This window comes from Hemicordylus capensis, chromosome 7 (assembly GCF_027244095.1).
Source record: "Hemicordylus capensis ecotype Gifberg chromosome 7, rHemCap1.1.pri, whole genome shotgun sequence".
NCBI classification, from domain to species: Eukaryota; Metazoa; Chordata; class Lepidosauria; order Squamata; family Cordylidae; genus Hemicordylus; species Hemicordylus capensis.
In genome coordinates, this window is record NC_069663.1 from 6,697,220 (window position 1) to 6,719,901 (window position 22,682).

At 51.4% G+C, this 22,682-nt stretch overlaps 1 protein-coding gene across 1 annotated transcript; it reads left to right on the top strand.

The window, feature by feature from the left end:
• Positions 1–12,341: 12,341 nt before the first annotated feature.
• Positions 12,342–22,270, top strand: LOC128332672 (uncharacterized). The gene is made up of 19 exons (XM_053267257.1): positions 12,342–12,556; positions 12,880–12,943; positions 14,002–14,087; positions 14,411–14,483; positions 15,442–15,527; positions 15,860–15,938; positions 16,347–16,438; positions 16,962–17,031; positions 17,332–17,501; positions 17,870–17,992; positions 18,112–18,232; positions 18,323–18,460; positions 18,855–19,028; positions 19,204–19,353; positions 19,578–19,697; positions 19,799–19,907; positions 20,231–20,293; positions 20,561–20,752; positions 21,047–22,270. Exons 1-18 carry the CDS (start codon positions 12,516–12,518, stop codon positions 20,743–20,745), a joined length of 1,944 nt encoding a protein of 647 aa, XP_053123232.1. The 5' UTR covers positions 12,342–12,515; the 3' UTR covers positions 20,746–20,752; positions 21,047–22,270.
• The last annotated feature ends 412 nt before the right edge of the window (positions 22,271–22,682 follow it).

Genomic DNA, 22,682 nt, shown 5'->3' on the forward strand with positions numbered 1-22,682 from the left:
GTTTTCCTGGCTGTCCATGGTATCTTCAAAAGTCTTCTCCAGCAGCAAAGTCTTCTCCAGCAGCGTCAATACTTTTTCTATCTTGCTTCTTCCAAGTCCAGCTTTACACAGAGAAATAACAAATAAATAAGATGGATCCCTGTCCCTAGAGGGCTCACAATCTAAAAAGAAAACTAAGATAGACACCAGCAACAGTCACTGGAGGTCCTGTGTTGGGGGTGGAGAGGGCCGCTGCACATCATGACATGTTTTTGAGATTATTTTGGTTTAGCTCAGTTGTTTTCAAACTTTCTACTAGGGATGTACACAAAAGGAGTTATGCAGGCTTGGTTCAAATTTGAACTGGATTTGAGTGGAACCATCCTGGCCATTTTGTGCCCATTTGAACACACAAGACCAGCCAAGTTTGACCCTGGACCTGTCAAGCCAAACCGGCTTGAACCCAGCTAGTTCTCACACCCCTGCTGTCTATCCTCTGGAAACTTGTCCTCATCACTGTAAAGGCAAAGTGTGCCATGAAGTCGGTTTTGACTCCCGGTGACCACAGAGCCCTGTGGTTGTCTTGGGTAGAATACAGGAAGGGTTGACCATTGCCTCCTCTGAAGCATGAGATGATGCCTTTCAGCATCTTCCTATATTGGGAAAACATACCTGCGGGGATTTGAACCGCCAACCTCTGGCTTGATAATCAAGTCATTTCTCTGCTGCACAATTAAGTGGCTTCCTCATCACTGTATCTCCTCACAAACTAATTCTATCTATCTATCTATCTATCTATCTATCTATCTATCTATCTATCTATCTATCTATCTATCTCATATTTTGTTATTTTCATATGTTTAATAGAAATATTACATACATATTTATTTATTTATTTAAGCACATTTCTATACTATACTGCTGCTGCTGCTACTACAACTACTACAAATATTTATATTCAGGGGGTCATACATGCTGCTGATCACAGAAGTGCTGGCCATCATGGGGACGGTGTTTCCTTGTGCAGAAAATTGCCACTGTAACTGTGAGCAGCCAGATCATTTGAACCTAGGAACCTAGGAAGCTGCCATATACTGAGTCAGACCACTGATCTATCTAGCTCAGTATTGTCTTTACAGGCTGGCAGCGGCTTCTCCAGGGCTGCAGGCAGGAATCTTTCTCAGCCCTATCTTGGGGAAGCCAAGGAGGGAACTTGGAACCTTCAGATGCTCTTCCCAGAGCGGCTCCATGAACATAGGAACAAAAGAAAAAATGCCAAAAGACCAAATTGAAAATAGCCTCAGGTTTTATCCATCCTTTGTATTATTTGCCTTGAAAACTTAACTTTTCCTTTTGTGCTGATGGATGGCACCCAGATGGTTGGCTGATGGTTGGCACCCAGACAGCGTCTCAGGACGCTGTCCCTACATGAGAGGGGAGGGAATTGGCAACTCACTTGCCTGTCTTTCTCTCAAGTAAACAGGTTTGCAACCAGCAGTGCCTTGAATTGTCTTTCCAAGAAGGATTGGTCCTCTCCAGAATGAAGGAATACCTGGATCCATCACCAGAACGTAATCCCAAGGAAGTCTCCAGAGGACATCAACACTGACCCAGGAAAGCTAACCATCAGCAGCAGCAGCTACCCGGGGGCAGTCCCTATCTGCATTTCCAATCCAACCCAATGGTGACAGAACGTCCATCTGCTACCCTGTCCTGTGTTCGAAGAAGAGGGCCTAATGCAAAGTTCATCTTCCTGCTCCTAAGTGCTATAGGAGAGGGATAGACAACAAATGCCTGGAGACTGTCACTTTTCTCTGGAGTCATACATGCAACAGCATCTCCCCAAGCTGTAAAGCCCTGGAACCATCCTACCTGGGTAAGATACCTTGCCAAAGACACTATTTCAAATTCTGCCAAAGAGACTATTTCAGATTGCCCACGGGGGGGGGGGGGGGAATCAAGGCTCCCAAACACATGAACATTCGAGCTTGTCTATGGACACTATCCAAACAAGCCAAAACAACACGGATCAGAGAACATCCAGGATAGCCAAAATCCTGCAACGTTGTACAAGAGCATTTGGTTCTCAACTGAAGGACTAAAATTTTTTTTTACCAAGGACTCTTAGGGTTTTTTTAATTTTAATTCTAAAGCTCTCCATGGCTTCCTTTTTGGCCATGACAGACTCTAGAGGACACTAAGAGTGGTGGGAGTTGATGATTTACACCACTTTCTTAGATTACTTTCTTGTAGTGACTATGTGCTATCATTATGTTGAAAACCATGCTATCTCCTGTGCTGTAAGGACATGGACCTCACATGCTTGCTCTCCGGTCATTTCCCAGAGCATTTACCTGCAAGTCTGCACCTATCCCCAAGTTTGTGCTCTAAGACATTAAGCTAGCCCAAGCTTGACCTGCTAATTTTATAGACACTTGTATTTAAGCAATGTGATTGTACGTGACTTGTCATTGCTATCGCTGTCCACAAGCTGATAATCCATTAATCACTAGAAGCACCTGGTTCCACAATGCAAGACTGTTATTGATACCTTATTTGGGATAAAGATGGGTTAAAACAATGTTGCTTGCTATAAGTTGTATGATCTTTATATGTACACCTTGCTGCTATGTGTAAAACTTTTTATCTATATCAAATCAGAATTATACTAATTATGTTTGTAGCTCTAGGATATTATATGCAATGTATCTAGTTTTATTGCCATATGTACAGCCCATTCAGCACCTATATGTCCCAAATCCTTTAGCTACACAAAACACAGAACTATATTTCCAAGATTAAAAGTTTATGTGTTAGAAAGAGCTATTATTAATATTTCCAAACAGTTAGGACTTTCATTTAACTAATATGGAGAGCCTATTGATTTATGGGCAAAGAAGATAATTCTAATTATAGTATGTATTTCCCTTTTATTGCTAATCACATGTTGCTGCTTATAATGCATTCTAGCTTGAATCCAAATGTTTATGAGAACCTTTCAACCTTGCCATAATGTAAGACCCATACATACAGCTGTACCTTTACAAGCCCATATATCCTGAAGGTTCAGGATGATCCAGTGTTTCAGGGGGGAATTGATGTCTTTTAGAAAACCAAAGTAACTCCATTTTACTTAGAAAACCTCAGTCTGACTTAAAGTAACCCCAGCCCAGCTCAGGGTCATCACGGCCTCTCATGATCAACGTCGTTATCTCTCTCCACTAAATTGTATCTGAGGAAACTTGGTTCTCACAGGATTCTCACTGTTCTTTGCCGACAATTAAGAAAACAGGATGTAACCAAATAAGGAGTAATCACCAGATGAACAATGAATCATTCGCATACGTACTAGATACTTAGCCCACCATTTTATTGCCACGTATACTATGTCTAGGGTGTCAGCATCATTCAGATTGTTTGTATAAATGTAAGATGCACCTATAACCAATTTGTATTCAGTGCAGAGCCAAAGCCCACTGCTAATCTGCAATAAACGCCTCAAAAGAGATTCCCACTGTGTCTGTTTGATTGGCTAAAAGGCGGACCCAGGGACGAACCGAATTCACATCACTGTTGTCCCCTTCCATGTGTGATCAGGGATGGACTTCAGTCTTTATCCTGCAGGGTTGCCAACCTTTTTGCTAGCCTGGCTCCTGTGCCTTGAAAAAGAGCTTGACAGTCCAAAATTAAGCAGATGAAGCTTTTGCTGCAATGAAAATGAAGAGATGGGGAAATCTTCATCGGTTTAATTTGAATATGCCAGGTTTCCTCTAAAAGCATAAGAGCAGGAGCAGGGAGAGAGTTGGCAAGCCTGCCTGCTGGTGCCTCGTGGCCAGCATTGGGCATGGGAGTTCCGCCATCCTTGTGTACATTCAAACATGGCGGTTGCTGGGGGGGGGGGGTCCAAGCCGGGAGTGTTTACCGGTCGCGACGGATCCTGATGGGGCTGGAGGTTCCGCTGCTGCCTTCAGTCTCTCTGGACTCGACCGTTGGCAGGAAGACTTTCTGGCCTCTCCTGCTGCTAATAGCAAATTTCTGTCCAATTTGGATCGTGAAGGGAGCGCAGAACATGGCCTCAGGCAAGGAGTCCAGAGTGAGTGTCCACCGCCCTGCCCCAAATGGTTTCAATGTTTTTTGGGCGGGGGAGACCCCCAGGGGTTGGATTTGGGTCCAGGTGGAGACATTTAGGAAGCGACACTGTCCTGGCCCCTCTGGGCTGACCTTGTAGGGCAGGAAGGGAGTGGCCCAGTGCAGCTTCACGGGGTCCTCATGGAGCAGCAGCCCTCCATGGATGGCTCAGAGCTTTGTCAGCCCCCTCCCTCCTCCAGGACCTCATCCAGCGAGGAACGTGCAGAGTGGAGCCACCTGCACAGTGGAAGGGAAGGGGTTCCTGGCCTCTCTGAGCTCTCTGCAGTTCCCCCCTTCAGAGGGGCAGGATGGCCATATTAGGGAGGGAAGAAAACAACACTGGTCTTTCTTGGCTAAAAGAAATGAAATGTTGAGGGTGGGGGATGGAGGGAAGATAGAAATGGCAGGATCTGCCAAGTGGCATTTATGTGGAGGATGAGAATTGCCCCCTCTTGATGTAGCCTGGCTCCTCTGCTTTGAGCAAAAGCTTGAGCAGATTGAGCAGGTGAAGGCATTCCTAGCCTAAAGAAATGGGAAACTGCTTCACCAGCTTAAGATCTGCATGTCAGGCGTCTGCTGAAGTCACAGGAGCAGGACCAGGTAAATAGTTGGCAACCCAGCCTACTGGTGCCTTGTGCCCACCACTGGGCCTGGGAGTTCCACCATCCTTGTGTACATTCAAACATGGCGGTTGCTGGAGGGGGGAGTCCCCAGCTGGGTGTGTTTACTGGTCTCAACGGATCCTGATGGGGCTGGAGGTTCCACTGTTGCCTTCAAACTCTCTGGACTCGACCGTTGAAAGGAAGACTTTCTGGCATCTCCTGCTGCTCACAAACAATTTCCGTCCAATTTTGGCCGTGAGGGAGTGCAGAAAATGGCCTCGGGCAAGGAGTCCAGAGTGAGTGTCCACCGCCCTGCCCCAAATAGGTTCAGTTTATGGGGGGGGGAAGACCCAGAGGGGTTTGATTTGGGTCCAGGTGGAGACATTTAGGAAGCAACACTGTCCTGGCCCCTTTGAGCTGACCCATGTGGGCATGAATGAACTGGCCCAGCACACCTTCACAAGGTCTTCATGGAGCACCAGCCCCCCCATGGATGGCTCAGAGCTCCGCCAGCCCCCTCCCTCCTCCAGGACCTCTTCCAGCGAGAAAGCACAAAGTGGAGCCACCCGCACAGAACAGGAGAAAGAGTTCCTGGCCTCTCCGTGCTCCCTGCAGCTTCCCCCTTCAGATGGGCAGTATGGCCATATGAGGGACTTGAAGAAAATAACACTGGTCATTCTTGGTATTTGAGCATGACTGGAATGGATGGTGAAAAGAGCCCAAACTCGGGAGCACTTTCAGCATCCAGCAACACCCCTGCAGCGAGGCTCCCCCTCTCTCTTCCTCTTTGGATAGATGGTGATGACCTCCATTTTTTGGAAGGCTTCTTCCTCTGTAGCTTTGCATGGGATTATATGAGTTCTATTGTTTGTTAGCCACTTCATTATTTTTAAATTAAAAGGAAGATATCAATTTAATGGAATGTGGGGGGGGGGGAGAGGAAGGAGGATAGAAATGGCGAATTCTGCCAAGTGGGAGTTGCAGGTTCTGTGGAGGATGGGAATTGCCCCCTCTTGTTGAAGGGGGTGGGGGGAGACCCCCAGGGGTTGGATTTGGGTCAAGGTGGAGACATTTAGGAAGTGAGACTGTCCTGGCCCCTTTGGGCTGACCCTGGTGGGCAGGAAGGGACTGGCCCAACCCATCTTCACATGGTCTTTATGGAGCAGCAGCCCCCCATCGATGGGTCAGAGCTCCGTCAGCCCCCTCCCTCCTCCAGGACCTCATCCAGAGAGGAAGTGCAGAGTGGAGCCACCTGCACAGAGGAAGGGAAGGACCTCCTGGCCTCTCCGAGATCCCTGCAGCTTCCCACTTCAGTGGGGCAGGATGGCCATATTAAAGGAGAGGAAAGATTGTGCTGTTGGTCAGTGTCGACTCCTGGTGCCCACAGAGCCCTGTGGTTATCTTTGCTAGAATACAGGAGGGGTTGACCATTGCCATCTCCTGTGCAGTCTGAGATGAGGCCTTTCAGCACCTTCCTTGATTGCTGCTGCACGATATAGGAGTTTCCCATTGTTTGGGAAACACACCAGCAGGCATTCGAACCAACAGCCTCCTGCTCTCTAGGCAAGTTGCTTCCCTGCATCGCCATTAGGTGGCTTTAAAAAAATATTCGTCAATCTTGGGAGCTGGAAATGCCTGGATTGGATGCTCAAAAGCCTGTTTTAAAACAGTTACACTGGCTGCCAATTTTTTTCCGGGCAAAATACAAAGTTCTGGTTATTACCTTTAAAGCTCTGAACGGCTTGGGTTCAAGATATCTTAGAGAGTGCCTTCTTTTACATGATCCCCACCGCACGTTAAGGTCATCTGCGGAAGTCCGTCTCCGGTTACCACCGGTTCGTTTGGTGACGACTCAAAGGCGGGCCTTCTCTGTAGCTGCTCCTGGACTGTGGAATGCACTCCCAGCGGAAATTCGTAATCTTGATTCTTTACTGTCCTTCAAGAGAGCCTGGCCTTTCAGGGTTTTTAATCAGTTTTAATTGTTTTAATACCTGGTTTTCAGGGTTTTAATTGTTTTGATAGTTTAATTGTTTTTTAAGTAGTTTTAAATTGGTATTTATATTTGCACCTCTGTTTTAATTGTTTTTAATGTTTCCTGTTTTAATTGTAAACCGCCCTGAGCCATTTCGGAAGGGCGGTATATAAATGAAATAAATAAATAAATAAATAAATAAATAAATAAATAAATAAATAAAAGGGATCAGGCTCGGGAACATTTTAAGTCTCCAGCAACACCCCTGCGGAGAGGCACTCTCCCTCCCTAGATCCCTCCCTCCCTCCCTCCCTCCCTCTTTGGATTGATGGTGATGATGACCTTGTTTTGAAAGGCTTCTTCCTCAGTAGCTTAGAATGAAATAATACAAGTTTTATTCCTTGTAAGCCTCTTTGATATTTTTAAACTAAAAGTAGGATATAAAAGAAATGAAATGTTGTGGAGGAGTATGGAGGAAAGATAGAAATGGCAAGATCTGCCAAGTGGCACTTATGTGGAGGATGGGAATTGCCCCCTCTTGATGAAGGGGGTGGGGATGGGGAGAACCCCAGGGGTTGGATTTGGGTCAAGGTGGAGACATTTAGGAAGTGAGACTGTCCTGGCCCCTCTGGGCTGACCTTGTAGTGCAGGAAGGGACTGGCCCAGACCATCTTCACGGGGTCTTCATGGAGTAGCAGCCCCCCATCGATGGGTCAGAGCCCCGTCAGCCCCCTCCCTCCTCCAGGATTTCATCCAGAGAGGAACTGCAGAGTGGAGCCACCTGCACAGAGGAAAGGAAGGGGTTCCTGGTCTCTCCGAGATCCTTGCAGCTTCCCCCTTCAGAGGGGCAGGATGGCCATATGAGGGAGTGAAGAAAACAACACTGGTCATTCTTCAGTAAAAGAAATGAAATGTTGAGGAGGGGGATGGAGGGAGGACCGAAAGGGCCATTTCTGCCAAGGGGGAGTCACAGGTTCTATGGAAGATGGGAATTGCCCCCTCTTGATGTGGCCTGGCTCCTCTGCTCTGAGCAAAAGCTTGACCAGCTTAGCCCAAAGAGATGGGAAATGCATCACCAGCTTGATATCTGCATGCCAGCCTTCTGCTGAAGTCACAGGAGCAGGATTAGTGAGAGAGTTGGCAACCCTGCTGGCTGGTGGTGCCCCATGCCAACCACAGGGCCCAGGGAGTTCAGCTAACTGAGCCAAGAGACCCCTTCAAAGTGGTCATCCTCTGATATTTAGCAGGGGGAGAGCAACCTGTCTCCCCTGCGGCTCACGCCAAATTTTGTCCATTTGGGGCCATGTGGGAGAGCTGAACATGGCCTCCGGCAGGGGGTTTAGAGGAAGGGTTCACCATCCTGCCCCAAAGAGGTCCAATGTGGGGGAAAGACCACCAAAGTTCTCAAAGCGGTTTGATGAGAAATCTAGGGTGGGAGTCCCCACTGGCTGCTTAGGAATGACCCCGGTAGGTGTGAGCTGGCCCAGCCCATCCTCACTCCTGCTCTCCTCTCTCCTTGACAGGACATGGGAGAAGGATGCCCCTCACTCCGCGGCGTGGGCAGCCTTGTTGAGGCAACTCCTGTGGCTCCTCTCAGGTACGTCCTCCTGCTCCTCCTGGGTTATCTGGGCCCATTCTTGATTTATGGCACCTTGGATTTCAGGACCACTTGGGATCCTCTCAAGAAACATGGCCCCTGCCAGGGTTTCATTGTTGGAGATCCAGCTCCAGATGCCATCGGCCTTTGGCACCAGTAACCCTGATGACCACGACAGGTCTCTCTCTGACCAACACGTAGCCAGAAGTCAGATAGAGGTCTTTTCCTCTCAGCATCTTCTTCTGAATAAAGCAGATTAGTTTAACCTTGTGTGAATCTCCCTGCTTATCATGGACAAGCTGTTGCCCCGGAGACCCTGTTGACTTCTGCTGTAATGGGAGTGAAATAGCTGCTGAATACTCTGCCATAGAAGTCATGACCCCCAACATTAATAAGCCCAACCCCCAAGAGGTCCCAGTTTGCAAGAGGCACCCAGTCTAAGTTCTGACTATTGGAATGTGGGGAAGACAGAAAGGAATGAGAGCAGGGGCAGGTAAAGGGAGTTCCAAAGGAGAAGAGCCGATCCGTCTGAGCTAGCTGGGTTCTGGGAGAGGATCCAGGGGTTCAGGCACAGGAGGCCAGGGAGGGTTCTCGTGCACATTTTGCTCCCTAGGGTTTTAAATGAGGATGGGTGGGGTGGGGGGATCGGTTCCCTAGTCTGCTCTCTGAGGACTGAAGGGCTGTGGGGCTCCATGGGCTGGTGGGCCTGGCCCACTATTTCTCAGGCCCTGGATTCCAGGTGAGCCCTGCAGCCACCCAGAGCGGGAGAGGGAGACTGGAGCCAGGGTGTGGCTGGCTGCTCCTTCAGGGCTGGATCTGCTGGTGCCTCCTTGAGTGGTTGCAGGGCAAAGGGAGCAACTGGGAGGGGAACAGTGGAAGCCCCTCTGGGGGGCAGAGGAGGGGGTCGTGGCAGCCCCTCGGAACAGGTGATGCTGAGTCAGACCATTGCTCTACTCTGACCAGTAGCCGCTCTCCAAACCCCAACCAAGGGAGCTGAGCTGTTTTAGAGGTTTTTAAATTAGGCAGTATAAAAATATATATAAATCCAATGAATGAATGAATCAGGAAAGAAAGAAAGAAAGAAAGAAAGAAAGAAAGAAAGAAAGAAAGAAAGAAAGAAAGAAAGAAAGAAAGAAAGCTCTTTATGTTGTGGAGAGCAGGGAGGGTATATAAATAAAAAAATAAAATAAAATAAAATAAAATAAAATAAAATAAAATAAAATAAAGAAAGTAACCTTTATGTTGCAAGGAGCTTGGAGGGTTCTTGCCTTCACCCCTGCCCACTACTGGAAACTGACTACTCTGGGTTCCTTTGAAACACTCACTCACTTGTGTCTTTTGTCCTTTTCCCATCTCAGTGACTTCCAGCCACAGGAGATATATGAAGAGTGCTCCGTAGCCAAAACGAGCAAATGGTCACTGGTAAGGGATGAAAACCCAGTCTGTACATGGCAGGGCTGGGAGGGGGTGGGAGAGACCCCATTTCGAGCTAGAATAGAGGGCGTGTGGTAGAGATCCTGTCTTAGCAAGTTGAAGGGATGCTTTGAGAACTTGTCTGGAAAAGCCATATGCCTTGATATTTGCAGTGGTAGTAGCAGTGAATTGGGTGGGTGGGATGAGTGACAATCCGGGCTCAACTACAAGTGACTCAGGCAAAGGTTGGAGACCCTCGCTATGGAGGAAGCATCATGGGAACTTTTGGGATGGGAAGTGCTGAGAGGGAAGAGGGGTGTGTCTACCTATCTTCCAACCTGGCTCCTTCATTCCGCTCTCCTGCCCCAAATCACTCCCTCCCCCAGGGTTCTAGACTTTGATTTTGTTCTGGACTACCAAGCAGAAAACACATCCAGGAAGGGAGCAGTCTGGAGGGGAACTAGAGTGGGAAAGTCTTCTTTGGGGTAGATGGTGCACTCTTTCCCCCCTGTCACTTCTTGGCTCCACATGGCCCCGTTTCTGGTGTCATTTAAAAGGGCCTCAAAACACGGGTCTGCAGCATCAAGTGGCCAAGAGCTCTGCCCAGCAAAGAGAAGAACTTAGCTAGGCTTTCCTTAATTAAAGGCACCATTCAAGAAACCACAGTGTCCCATGTAGCAGGAGGCCTGACTCTTCTTCGGGATCCTGCCACTCCAAATGTTGTGTAATACGCATGATCTCTCCCGACTGCCCAGGAATGGGCAGAAAGCTGGTTTCTGAGGTTCAGTAGATTCTTGGGTTTGGTTCCTCTCTGAGCCCAGTTACACGTTGGTAGACACGGTTTTGAGGTGCTAAGGAGCCACCTCCTGCTTTAAGCTCCTCTGTTAAGAAGGACCTCTTGAAGGAGGGTTGATGTTTGGACCCCAGATGCCCTGGAAAGGTCAAGTGGGCACCACAGCACCCATTCCTCTCTCCATTCTCATCCACAGAAGTCATTCTCGGACAGCTCCAGGATTCAGACGGTCAACACTGGGATCGAGATCCTGGAAGACGCACATGCCATCAGTTCCCCGAGGAGGTAGAGTTTCTTCTTGAACTTTTGTGTAGGGAAGGTTTTCTGTCCCCCTGCCAGCCTGGATCTGGGATGGATCCAGTGCCGCTGACTGGCAAGAGTTGCAGGGCAGACAGTCAAAAACGACGTCTTCATACATTGTGTAGAAGCAGGGGCGTAACTAGGTTGGAGTGGGCCCTGAGACAAGATTCTTAAATGGGCTCCCCCGCCGAGAAATTTTTTAATAATAATAATAATAATAATAATAATAATAATAATAATAATAATAATAATTCAATTTCTATTCCGCCCTTCCAAAAATGCCTCGGGGCGGTTTACAAAGAGAAAAAGGTGCCTCTTTGCCCCGTAAGCAGGGGGCTTTTATTCTCACATTTCTGTCCTCATTCAAAACATACAAAAAACAGATGTACAAAATTGAGCAAATGAGAAGAGAAGAATTATATGGGAGTAAAACCTTTTTTAAATGGAGTCAGGAAGTGCATCTTTGGAGGCTCAAATGGATACCTTTCAGGCACAACTATTTCCAAGTCAAAAATTCCTTTTTCATGTGGTGTATTTACAAAACCAAGGATTTGAGCTTGAAGTTCATCTAAGCGACTTCCAGTCTGCCAGCAAGTAATACCCGGTGGTGGCTCTGTGGACAGCAGATGCAGCTCCCTTTTCAATCATGAAGCTCTCTGCATTGTGCTCCGTTTTCGAAGTAGAGCTCTAAGAACGGACCCAAATTCGCTCAGGGGCGTAGCAAGGTTGGAGTGGGCCCTGAGAAGAGATTTTAAAATGCCCCCCCCCCCAAGTCCAGGGCTTACACACACCCCAGGCTTCCAAGGATTTAAGTCTGATATTTCAAAATATGTATGCTGCCAAGAAATACATTTCACTGAATACACACACACTTCACACTATATAGTGATATACATTGAATATTATATCTTTGTGCTACTTTTAATGCCTAGAACACACTAGAAACACTAATTATTAAGATGGGCCCCTTGCTGCAGATTAGCAAAGGAGACTTTCAACCATGCAGGGTGAGCCTATGTTTGTTTTCTCAGAATTCTGAACAAATTCAGTCAAGTTTGATTCCAGGAGGTTTTTCACAAGAGGCTTTGAAAGCCCTTTAACACACATCTCCTCTAGAATGGAGGTGCTGCATTCACATGTGGGCCAGATTGACCCTAAGGGGGAAAAATATAAAAGCACAACACATGCGTCACAGTTCTCACTCATGTCTGTTCTCACTCAGACCTGGGTTGCAAAACAACTTGAACAGAAGTGTATTTATGAATGAATGAATGAATGAATACATAAATAAATTTGTTCCAGAAGATTTTGTAATTTCCTGCCATGAAACAAGCCACTTATAGGACTTTTTAGAGGTTTTTTTTAAGCCAGCAGATTTTCCCATCAGTCTTCCATGAAATATTCAGAGACTTCTCAGTCTCCCCACCCCCCATCCAAGCCCTATGGCAAGCAGGTCCCTACCTGGATATAGGGGGCGGGGGGCGGGGTGTGACCACCAAAAGGAATCCACCTTCTACCTGGCCACGGCTGAGCTGTCTGGCCTGGGAAGAAGAGGGTCTGCTGCAGAGAACTGGAGTGGCCACTCTGACTGCCAGCCTTCTTCCTGGGGCTGGCCAGCCTACTCGAATTCAGGCTTCACGGAGGCCTACACGGAGGCCTCCCTGGAAGCCCCGCCCAGCCGCCGATCAGCTGAGAGGCGCCCGGGAGAAAAGCAGCTTGCCTGCTGCTTGGATGGCCGACCAGGAGGACAAGCAGGAGGGAGGGCAAACAGGGCAAGTGGCTGAAGGGTCTTGGGGCTGGGCAGGGGGCAATGGGGAGTCATGGGAGGTGTCTCTGGGGGGCCCCTCAAGGCAGTGGGGCCCCGAGGCGACGGCCTCCCCCGGCCTCATGGTAGTTACGCCCCTGCGTAGAAGCATTCACTCTTCCAAGATGTGGTGGTGATGTCCGCTAGCTTGAAGGACACAGAGGATAGCTTCCTGGAGGCCTGCCGGATGGCTGTCCCCTATTGGAGGCAGAGTGCTGGGCCAGATGCATCTTTGGTCTGATCCAGCAAGGCTCTTCCGAGGTACTCAGGCCATTGTATTTCTTCCTGCAGTGTCTTCACGGTTGAGGAGGATGGATGGTTTCTCCAGACCGTGGACACCGAATGGTCTTGTGAGGTCAGGAAACGATTCCAGTCGCTTTTGTGGATGGGCTGGTGGAGGGGTGAGGGGAGATTGCATCTCCACCGTCAGGAGACAGAGGGGGGTCAGATCCTGAAAGGGGAGGAAATCCAGCTGCTGCATGTTGGCCAGAGGATTACAGTGGGAACGTCGTGGCTAGGGAAGGATTCTGCCACCCTCTGCCTCTCCTTCCAATGGCCACCTTTCTGGGTTTGTGTGCTTTGGATTGGAGGCATCAAACGGCTCCCAAGACCCTGAGACGGGTCAGGAGAGGAGAGGGTCTTCCTGGCAGAGATCCTCCAGGTCTCTTGACTGAAGAGGCATTTCTGGAGAGACAATCCTGGTCCCCTCAGGAAAAAACAGCCCACAGCAGGAGGGATGGCCCTCACTCCGGACTCAGGGGCCCACCTTGTCTCTCCCTTTGGAAAGGCTGAGCTAACCCTGTTTCTTGGGGAGAGGAGAGAAGAGGACATGAAGGGGTGGGATCAAGAAGGCTCTCTGGGCCAAACTATTGATGCCAGTGGGTCCCGTTCCTCTTGGTTTCCATTCCCCATGAAAGCAATGCAGAAGAAATGACAAGAAATGACAACAAGCAGTTAGCATTCCATTCTGGAGCTCCCATGCAGTGATGTTTCTGTTAATGGCTGGTTTTGGGGAGGGAAAGAAAGAGATTTCACAGACCTACCTGTCATGCTGTCTTTGGACTAGAGCTCCAGAGTTCGGCCAGCTGATTCTGATGGCCCTTTTGAAGGATGGTGGCCAGTTTGCTGACCACAGTAGATCATATCACAATGGAGGTTCATGGTTGGACATAGGATGAAACCAAGTGGCCACAAGCATGTGGTGGCTGTGCCCTGGCACTCCCACCACAGTTAGAATTAGAACACATGGTTGCTTTTTAATAAGGTTTTTTTGTCTTAAAAAAAAAATCAAAATAATTTAAAGAAATAAAAATGAACTCAAAGAAAATGTCAGGGGGAAAACTCGCTACGAATCCTAGGCCCTAGGAAGATCAGAGTGAGTACACACAATGGAAACCTTTGTCTCATTTGCAGAGTCCTGACATCCAAGAGGCCAAGTTCCCAGAAGACAACACTAAGGATCAGGAGCTGGACGTGGAGAGCTTTGTCAGTTCCCCGAGGTACTCTTTTCTCACCTGGAGGGGCAGGTGCATGGCTCATGGAAGTAGAGGACCTTCCTTAGGAGCCCATGCAATTTTTTGGGGGGGGGAGGTGGTTAGTTTAGCAATAAGCCAAGGGTGGAGAGAAGCTCCGAGCAGCATGGAGGGTTGTTTCCATGGAGGCAGGTGTCTCCATGCCCAGCCCGTGGGCTTCCTGCAGGCATCTGGCTGTCCACTCCTGGAAACAGGGTGTTGGGCTGCATGCCTCATTCATCTCATCAAGAAGAGCTCTTTCTAAGCACTCGTGTTCCGATCTCATGTGTCTTCTTTCTTTCTTTTCTTAGTGTCCATAGGCCAAGCACCGTGTTGAGGAGGCTGCAAAACACCGCCGCTGACCAAGAGCCATCCCTTGGAGAGGTCAGGAAGCCTCAACATCCAGTCCCTCCCTCGGAAGAACTGTGGGTTGGGTGTGTGGGTCCCCCGTGTTGCCCAGGAGTAGAGAGCATGTGGAATGGCCCCAGTTTTGATGCTGCCGGGTGGGCGGCCATCTTCTGACAGTTGTTTGCTTAAAGCTATGGTAAAGGGACAGCCATGCCCTTAACAACACTGCATCACAATGGTGGCACAGTGGGGGTGATAGGATTAAAGAAGATGGCCGCAAGGAGATGGTGGCTATGGCCTTGACTTCTGGTCGAGATCTCACAGTTAAAGGTGGAGCATCCTGTTGCTTTAATGGCAACCATTGAAAAACAGTGACAAATAAATGAAGAATGAATAAAAATACAAAACAATAAGCAAACTCAACCAAACCAATGAGAAATGAACTAAATGAAAAAGGGGAAAGAAATGGGAAAGAAAGAGGAAAGGAGACCCAGTTTTGGCATGTTTTTGCACGTGCCTTTAGTGTCCTCACTAAGGAGCCGACTGAAAGCATGAAGTGGACTGGAAGTGGTCTTTTCCAGTCACCAGAGCCATCGGGGCCCCAGTTGAGTGAGGGAGCGCAGCATGTCTTGGGGTGGGGGGAGTTGATGCCTTTCCCCTCTGCCATTTGCATGCGTGCGCGAAGGCCAGAAATCAGCCCGACCGACCTCATTGCGAGGAAGGCGGGCACAAGAGAGGAGCTCTTTTGCCATCTCTCCCGCCCGCCCCCAGCCAGCACGCTTGGGCTCCAAAGTAGTTTTTAAGAAAGTTGAAAATCAGGAAAGCGGGAAGAGTTGTGTCCAGAACGGGACGATCCCCTTCCGGCCCACTTCCTGCATTCAGCTCACCTGATGATGACCGCTGGAAGGTGACAGGCTGGCCTTTTCCCTGCTGAAGCCTAGGAAGCCAATGCGAGGGCCAGAGCAGCCATTTCTCCATCTTCTCTCCTTTACAGAGTTCTTCCTTCCCGGGGGCCGAGACTCCACATGCCAGCGTGGAGGAAGAGGGGTCGGAAGGGGACTGTGCCACCAGTTCCCCCAGGTATCTTTCTCAGCTGAAGGGCCGCTCCAGGGATCATAGAGGCGGATCACCTTCCCTGGGAGCCTTGGTTGATTAGAAATGTTCATGGAGGAGAAGCCAGTTGAAGATTATTAACCATGACAGCCAAGGAACCTCCGAATCTCGAGATCTCTGTCTCTCTCTCTGAATAAACACACTTTAATGCCACATGTAACCAGGTCTCAAGTGGTTCACAACCAACTAAATAGGCATCTGGCTGTCCACTGTTGGGTTCTGGGCTACACGTGTCTTTCACTTGATCCACAGGGCATGCATTGCTGTTCTTATGCCATGTCTCTCCTTTCTCCTCTCAGAGTCCCGAAGCCAAAGAAGTGGCTCATCAAGAAGATGATGAAGAACACCTACACGGTGGAAGACTCGTCCTCTGCGGAGGTCAGAACTGATCCATTTCATCATCCATTTTTTCATGTGAACGGGCTCTAGGTTGTGTGTGTGTGTGTGTGTGTGTGTGTGTGTGTGTGTGTGTGTGTGTGTGTGAGTGCCCTGTTCCCCAGCAGGAGACAGAACATGGAATGTTTCTAGTTCTAGATGCTGCAGGATGGGAGGGATTGTGATTGGTGGGATGGGAGGAAATGCATCTGAAGCATTGGAAAGGGGGCAAAAATGTGGTGAGAGGCTCTTCTGGGCTGAGATGCCAAATGCCTTTTCTACCAAGAGGCAGGTCTTATTTTAGAGCAGGATGTCTTCCCAACCATCCCTTTTGCTTGGTTCCTCTCAGAAGCCTCGCAAGGTCAATGCAAGCCCCAGAACACTCCCGTTTCTCTTCTCTCTCCTCCCCAGTGCTCCTCTACGGACGAGGACGACACGATGCATGACATCAGCAGCATCGAGGACGAGGTGTGGGACTCTCCGCTGACCCCCAGTTCGGCCAGGTAGGTACCCTCGTCTCAGCTGAGGAGCCAGTAGGGAGCTGGGGGGATTTTAGCGTAGCCAGCAGATGGCTGCAGGGGACAGGGGCAGCTCCCCCATGTCTGAGCCCCATAGAGGGATGTTTCCTCCTACCTGCTCCCTGAGAAATCTGGAGGGGGAGTTCACCCAAGGAGGCCGATTGGCAGCAGGTGCAAGACAGACACCAGCAAGTCTATTGCTGGCTGTTAGCAGAGGGAGCTCTGAGACCCCCATGCTGTTGGCATGAGCGGGTGTTGGGGAGAATGAGCAGGGGAGGGCTCCTGCCTCGATGCCCCCTTTGAACACTTAACAGGGCTTCTCAGTGGGGAATGAAAGGCTGGACTTGGGAGATCTCTGGCCTGATGAAGTTCCCCTGCCAGCCACCTCCCAAGGGAGGCTAGATCTTTGCTTAGCATCTCTTTGGGTGCCCGTGTTCTTCCTCAGCTGGCTGCCATCTCCAACAGGACAGTTCTTTGAGAAGCTTTTCTCTCTCCTCTCCTCTCTCAGGAACATCGGCGAAGAGGAAAGAAGAGGACAGCTGGCCCCAGATTGGTTCTCCTCGGTCCATCTGGGAGAGGTAAGGGGTGCAAACAAAGGGTGACTTGACTCCCCCACTCTGCCCCACCTTTCATGCACTACACAGGATGGCGGCTTGGATGGCAGTCACTGTTCACACAGGAGGTGGGGACTTGCCCTTTCCCCTTGTTGATGTCTTTCCCTTGCAGTTGACCTCATGCACCCTGAGCCAGAGGCAGCACCCTTCAGGCCAACATGTGGGTGCAGACACCCATGGCACTGGCCTGGCCATGGGGATTCTCCTGACCCATAACCGTCCCTCGGACTGAGTGCTGAGGCCTGACCCTCCTCTTCTTCGCAGGGGAGAGCAACAAGGAAGATCGGGGATGTCGTCCGGTGTGTGGAGTATGCCAGTGAGGTGGAGGAGAGGTTCCCCGAACTCCTGATGGGCCTGGTCAACAAGATCCTCACCGGCCTGCAGAACACCACCGAGGGAGTCGGGAACCGAGACAGCCAAGACCTGCCTCCTGAGTAAGTCATGGCGGTGGGGAAAGCGGGGCCAGCAACTCCTCCTTCCAGCACTCTGGGAGGACAGGCTAGGGTCATTTCTCCCATGTCCCACTCTCATGGGTGAGGAGCATTTCTGGCCTGTTGGGATGACTCTGGCACAGTGGTCCCTTCCCTCAGCTCCACAGGGGAGACCCCAGAATTTGTAGCCCTCTTGGCTCTGCAGAGAGCCTTAAAATGCGTCTGCAGTGTTAAAAAACCAGCTGTGGGGAAAGTCACTTCACCCCTGTGGTCTCCCTCCCATGGTCCAACACAGTCCATCCACCCTTGACACTACACCACCCCGCAAGGAGACACACACTTTGGTGAGAGCAACCTGCTCTTCTCTGCAGGGAGACCGCGCAGATTGTCCGGACCCTGCTGGAGAGGGTGGCACAGGTGACCCCGGAGAAGACCTGCTGGGAATCCCTGTGCTCTACGCAGAGCTGCCTCCAGGGTGTGGCCCTCTTGGTGAGGTAAGTAGGAGTGAATAGGAGATATCTCAGGAGGCCTGGGGGCTGGTGTGGTTTGGGTCAGGTCTGCTCTTTCTGGGCCTTCCGCCCAGGACTCAGCAGGGTCTTTTGGTGTTTTGCAGGGCTCTCCTCCAGACACGGTCCTCCACGGTGGCCAGGCTGAAGGCATACCTGGCTTCCCTCTTCAGCCTGGACAAAGATCCAGAAGAGCATTCCCTCGCAGAGGTGGCCTTCTTTGTGGAGGTGAGCAGCATTTTCCTCAGGGTGGGCTTCCCTGAGAGGAGGGTCTGGCCCCAGAGGCTGATGGATGTTTTCCTCCTTTCCCTCTTTTAGCTGCTCCTGAAAGACCAAGACTTTGCTGCCTTAGAGAAGACCTGGAGGCTCCTGGTAGCGTGGCTAGTCCACCCCAGCCAGAACATCCGCTACCTGAGCGAAAGGGGACTTCTCCAAATTTATGGCACCCTGAAGGCGGTGAGTGACATCCCTGGGCATGGAGCATCCCTAGGCATGGAGACTCCTCTCTTTGGGGAGCCCTTCCTGAGGCTGGTGCTCCTAGGCATCCCCAGGTGTGATGGGGAGATTTCTCCAGTTGGGTGGATTCAGTCTGTGGAACCCTTGCCACAGGACGAAGGAGAAATCCTTAAGGGAAGGCACAGGAATGCATCTCTCAGTAGGAGCCTGATTTCCCCACGTGCTCCAATGCCGCATTCTCCCCGCTCTTTGTGCCTCTGGGATGGCTTGAGTCATCTCCTCCCCAAGGCAGTGGATGGTGGCCAAGCAGCATCAAACACGGACAGCTCTGTGGTGCGTTTAGCAGCGGATGGACTAGCATGTGTTTTCAAGGATCCACCTTTTCCCTCCCTAGGCCAAGAAACCCCAGGATTTTAGTGCCGGGATCCTGGCAGGGCTCAGGACCTCCAGTCTGGAAGCCACTTTGGGGGTCCTGGCCTTCATGGAGCGGCTGAGGCACTGTCCATCAGAACACCAGGCCACGGTGAATGCTGTCCTGGCTGCCCTATGCCGCCCTCTCTTCCACCACGTGAGTACTTGCACGCCAGCCCTCCGCCCCGGCTCTATGAGGGCCGGACAACCTGCAGGTTCCGACTGGGTTGGAGAAGGGAAACCAGACACCCCCTAGAGACCCATGCAAGCTCTTCATCAATTATGGAGGTGAGGAATTCCTCCCTAATAACAAGCCCTGTTCTTCTTTGTAGGAGGAGGCTAAGATCCGAAGGGCAGCCATGAGGACCCACCTGGATCTCCTGCAGCACCGCCACCACCATCATGAGGGTACAGAGGAGAACATCACGACCCTCATCGCGGTGCTGATGCATGTGGAGGATGAAGACCTGGAGGTAGCACAGGTGAGGGCCCACTTCTTCCTGCCACCCCTACGAAGGTGTTTAGGCTTCCCCAAGTCCAGCCACCCAGAGGCAGGCCCCAGAGTTAGCCTCACGGGGTGGTGAATCCACGAGCTGTCCTGCTGTGGTTTGGCCCATCCAGGCCCTACACCTTGAAGCCCCCTAAGAGGTTTCTTGGAATCCCTTGGCAGCCTTTTTCACTCCCATTCCGGTCTTTCTTTTGGCAGGCTGCGAAGGACAATCTGAGCCTCCTGGCGGAAGCCCTCCTATGGCACCTGGAGGGCAAGCTGCTGGCGCGGGACTCTTACAGCCTGCAGGAGCTGCTCCACAAGATCGCCAAGCGTCTGGTAAGGGCAGCCCCTCCCTGTCCATCCCTCGGCTCAAATGGCTCAAGGACCTTTGGGCGATGCTTTGCTCACTCGGGATTTGTCTTTGCTCTTGATCCCAGATTCGGCAGCTCGGCACAGAGGACGCCATGGAGATGGAGGCCACCAAGATCCTGGGCTTCTTCCGCAGCGAGCAGCCTTCAGTGAGGAGAACGGCTGCCCTGCTGATCGGTAAGCGAAACAAGACTTTTGGGTCTCCCTTAGTGGGTCGTCTTGGTGGGCAAAGGTTCATTCTCTTGGAAGGCACTGCCAGAAGGGTGTGGAGGGGCAGGAGCTGTTCCCTCCCCAGGAGGACTGGCCCAGTGAGCGTTAGCGAGGTCTCTTGGCTTAATTTCCTTCCAAGGTGACGTAAGAGTCCCTGGAGGAATGGCTCAATCTGTCAGTCCCAGAGGGAGCAGAGAGGGGAGGACTTTCTCTCCTGAATGATGGGAAGTGGGCTGTCCATTCGCAGGGTCCTGAACTGTGGTCCCATTTCCTTCCACCCTTGTTTTTAGGTCACCTGGTCCACAAAAAGGGCAGCATCCTCACTGAAGGGAACATAGAGACCTTCCATGCTGGTAAGTGCCGGTTTCTGGGTGGGAAAGGGAAGTTTCTGTGAGGGGAGAGGCCTAGATTTAGGGACCACAGAGCTGGAATGGGCCACCTGTCCCCTCAAATGGAAGGTCCCGCTTGCATCCTCAGGGATGCTCAGCAGTAGGCTTTCCCAGAGTGCAGGGGAGAAAGAGTCAGGACTTGCGCCCTCTTGGTGTGGAAATGGTGGGGCTTGGCCAAGGGTGGGGTGATCTCTTCATGCCATTTCTGAACCTTCTCCTTCATCCCTCCAGCGCTGGAGAGCTTGCTTGGCGACCATGACCCCGAGGTCGGGAGAGTTGCCTGCAAGACAGAGAAGATCGTGAAGAAGGCCTTTTCCCTCCACTCCCGGCACGGGCTGCGGGCTGCCGTTCGGCGCTTGTGGGCGGGCTGTAAGAAGAAGAGACACCCGCCAGAGTACGGTGATCTCTCCACCTGACCGACTGGTGAGCAGACCAAGGCAGGGCTTCACTTGAAGGGGCCCCGATGGTTAGGGAGGGGGCTGGGGCTGCAGGAAGGGTGGGCAGGAATCTGGGCAACCCTCCCTCGTGTTGGAATGCCAACTTCGGCCCTTGTGGCTGGTTGTACCAGTAGCCAAAGGGAAAGAGGAAAGATCTCTCTTCCCTCTGGGAAATGAGGACACAAATATTCTGCCAGGAGTCCCTGGTGCTTGGTGGTGTCATGGGGGAGAGTGTGAGAAGACCCCCCATCTCTGAACCAATGTCCTTCTCTCTTTCCAGGAACAACAGCCCCGTGCTCTCCCCTTGAAGATCAGCAGCTGAAGGGAGGTTCAGGAAAGACCGTGCAGCGCAGGGGCCTCCCAGAAGACCTCCTCCAACCGCGTGGACACAAGATCTGTCCACAAGAAGACATCCAGCAGGGAAGTGCAGTTCTTTCTGAGGAGTGAGGGGGAAGCAGGCTCCACTCCCCTGGCCCAAGGAAGCCCCGCCTCTGGGGTGCAGAAGCCCCTCCCCTTGCTTCTGCTGGCAGGCAGTGGGAGGAGGCTACAGGACCACCCTGCCCCCAAGTGGCCCTTTGGAACCATTCTTGGGCTTCCCTTGGGTCCGGGGAGGCTGTGTGGCCCCAGCAGGAGGGCAAGGCCACCGCCTCCCTCCATTCCCACCAGCTGGCCAAGGAGCACCCCCTCCTCCTTCCACCTTTCTCCCCTTTCCCACTGGCCTGGCTTCCCCTGGCAGGGGAAGCCCCATCCAGGCATCCGCCCCCTCCCCTGCCGAGGGTGTGCTCCTCCCCCCCTCCACTCCCGCAGCCACGCCTCACTCCCCCCTCCGCTCCCTCCTCCTTCCTCCCAAACCGGTGCAGCAGCAGAGGAGCCTGGGAGACTCTGGGGGCCCCCTGCAGCCCCAGTAGCGCCCCCTGGTGCTGCCCGGTGGCAGGCCAGAGAATCCTCCTCTCCCTCCTGCTCCATGCTGTGGCTGCACAGTGGGGAGCCCGAATTCTCTGGCTTGCCCCCCCATCAATCCCCACCCCACTGCCCGATCCCCGCTTGCTGGGCTGCCGGAGTGGAAAGGGAGGAGGAGCAGGGCAACCCCACTGACGCTGCTTTGTGCTTCTTGCAGGCTTGTGCTGCTGCTGGGCGGCTGGAGGAGTCGATCCGCCCCAGAAGAGGAGACCAAGTGAACGTGCCTGCAAGGAGCGGGGGTGGGGTGGGGTTGGGGGCTGGCTGGGACTCCCCCCAATTTTGTTTGCCCTGCCATTCCCTTCTTCTGTGTGACCCTGGGCTTCCTCCCTTCCCTCCTTCCCTTCCTCCCTCCCCCTCCCTCCCAGGGACAGAATGGGCTTTGCTGGTCGCCCTGTTGGGGGCCGAGTAGGAATTTTTGGCTTTCCAACAGATTGGCCAAGATGGAAAGTTTTTTTGCCTACTCCATTCTGTCCTGTTTTGTTTCCTTTAGTTAGAAAGTTAAGTGATGACTTGTATCCTAATTAAGTATATGAATAAAGTTGCCACTTTGTTAACAGCCAGTCCTTTCTGAGATCCTCTTTTCTTCTCGTCTCCCTTGGAGCGTTTGTGCCCACAGACTCCCAAGCTCACCTCTTGGCTGAGGGAGACGCTGCTACACTGCTACAGGTCCATGCAAATGCCTCTTGCTTGGAAGCACTCACTCAGACCATTGGCTTGGATCACTCCAGAGGAGCCCACTTGAGGTTTGCCGGCAATGAGGTTTGCTGAGCACAGGATCCTGGGAGGAAGCTGCACCTTCCAATCGAGTGCCCGGAAAGCACAGCCTTGGCAAGGCCTGGCAAGCTTACAAACCAACACTGACTGCCTCCAATACAGCCAAATATGACATGTGATTCCATTCCAGTGATTAAAAAGTCCTGCCAAGTATGAAATGCCATTTGTGCAGGAACAAGGCC

What these genes read in the sequence shown, in the direction of transcription:
- LOC128332672 (XM_053267257.1), top strand. Translation starts at nt 12,516, where the DNA reads ATGGCCGACCAGGAGGACAAGCAGGAGGGAGGGCAAACAGG. An exon ending in CCTCGGTCCATCTGGGAGAG is followed by an intron (nt 17,032 to 17,331) that starts GTAAGGGGTGCA and finishes TCTTCTTCGCAG; the next exon opens with GGGAGAGCAACAAGGAAGAT. An exon ending in ACAAGATCGCCAAGCGTCTG is followed by an intron (nt 19,698 to 19,798) that starts GTAAGGGCAGCC and finishes TCTTGATCCCAG; the next exon opens with ATTCGGCAGCTCGGCACAGA.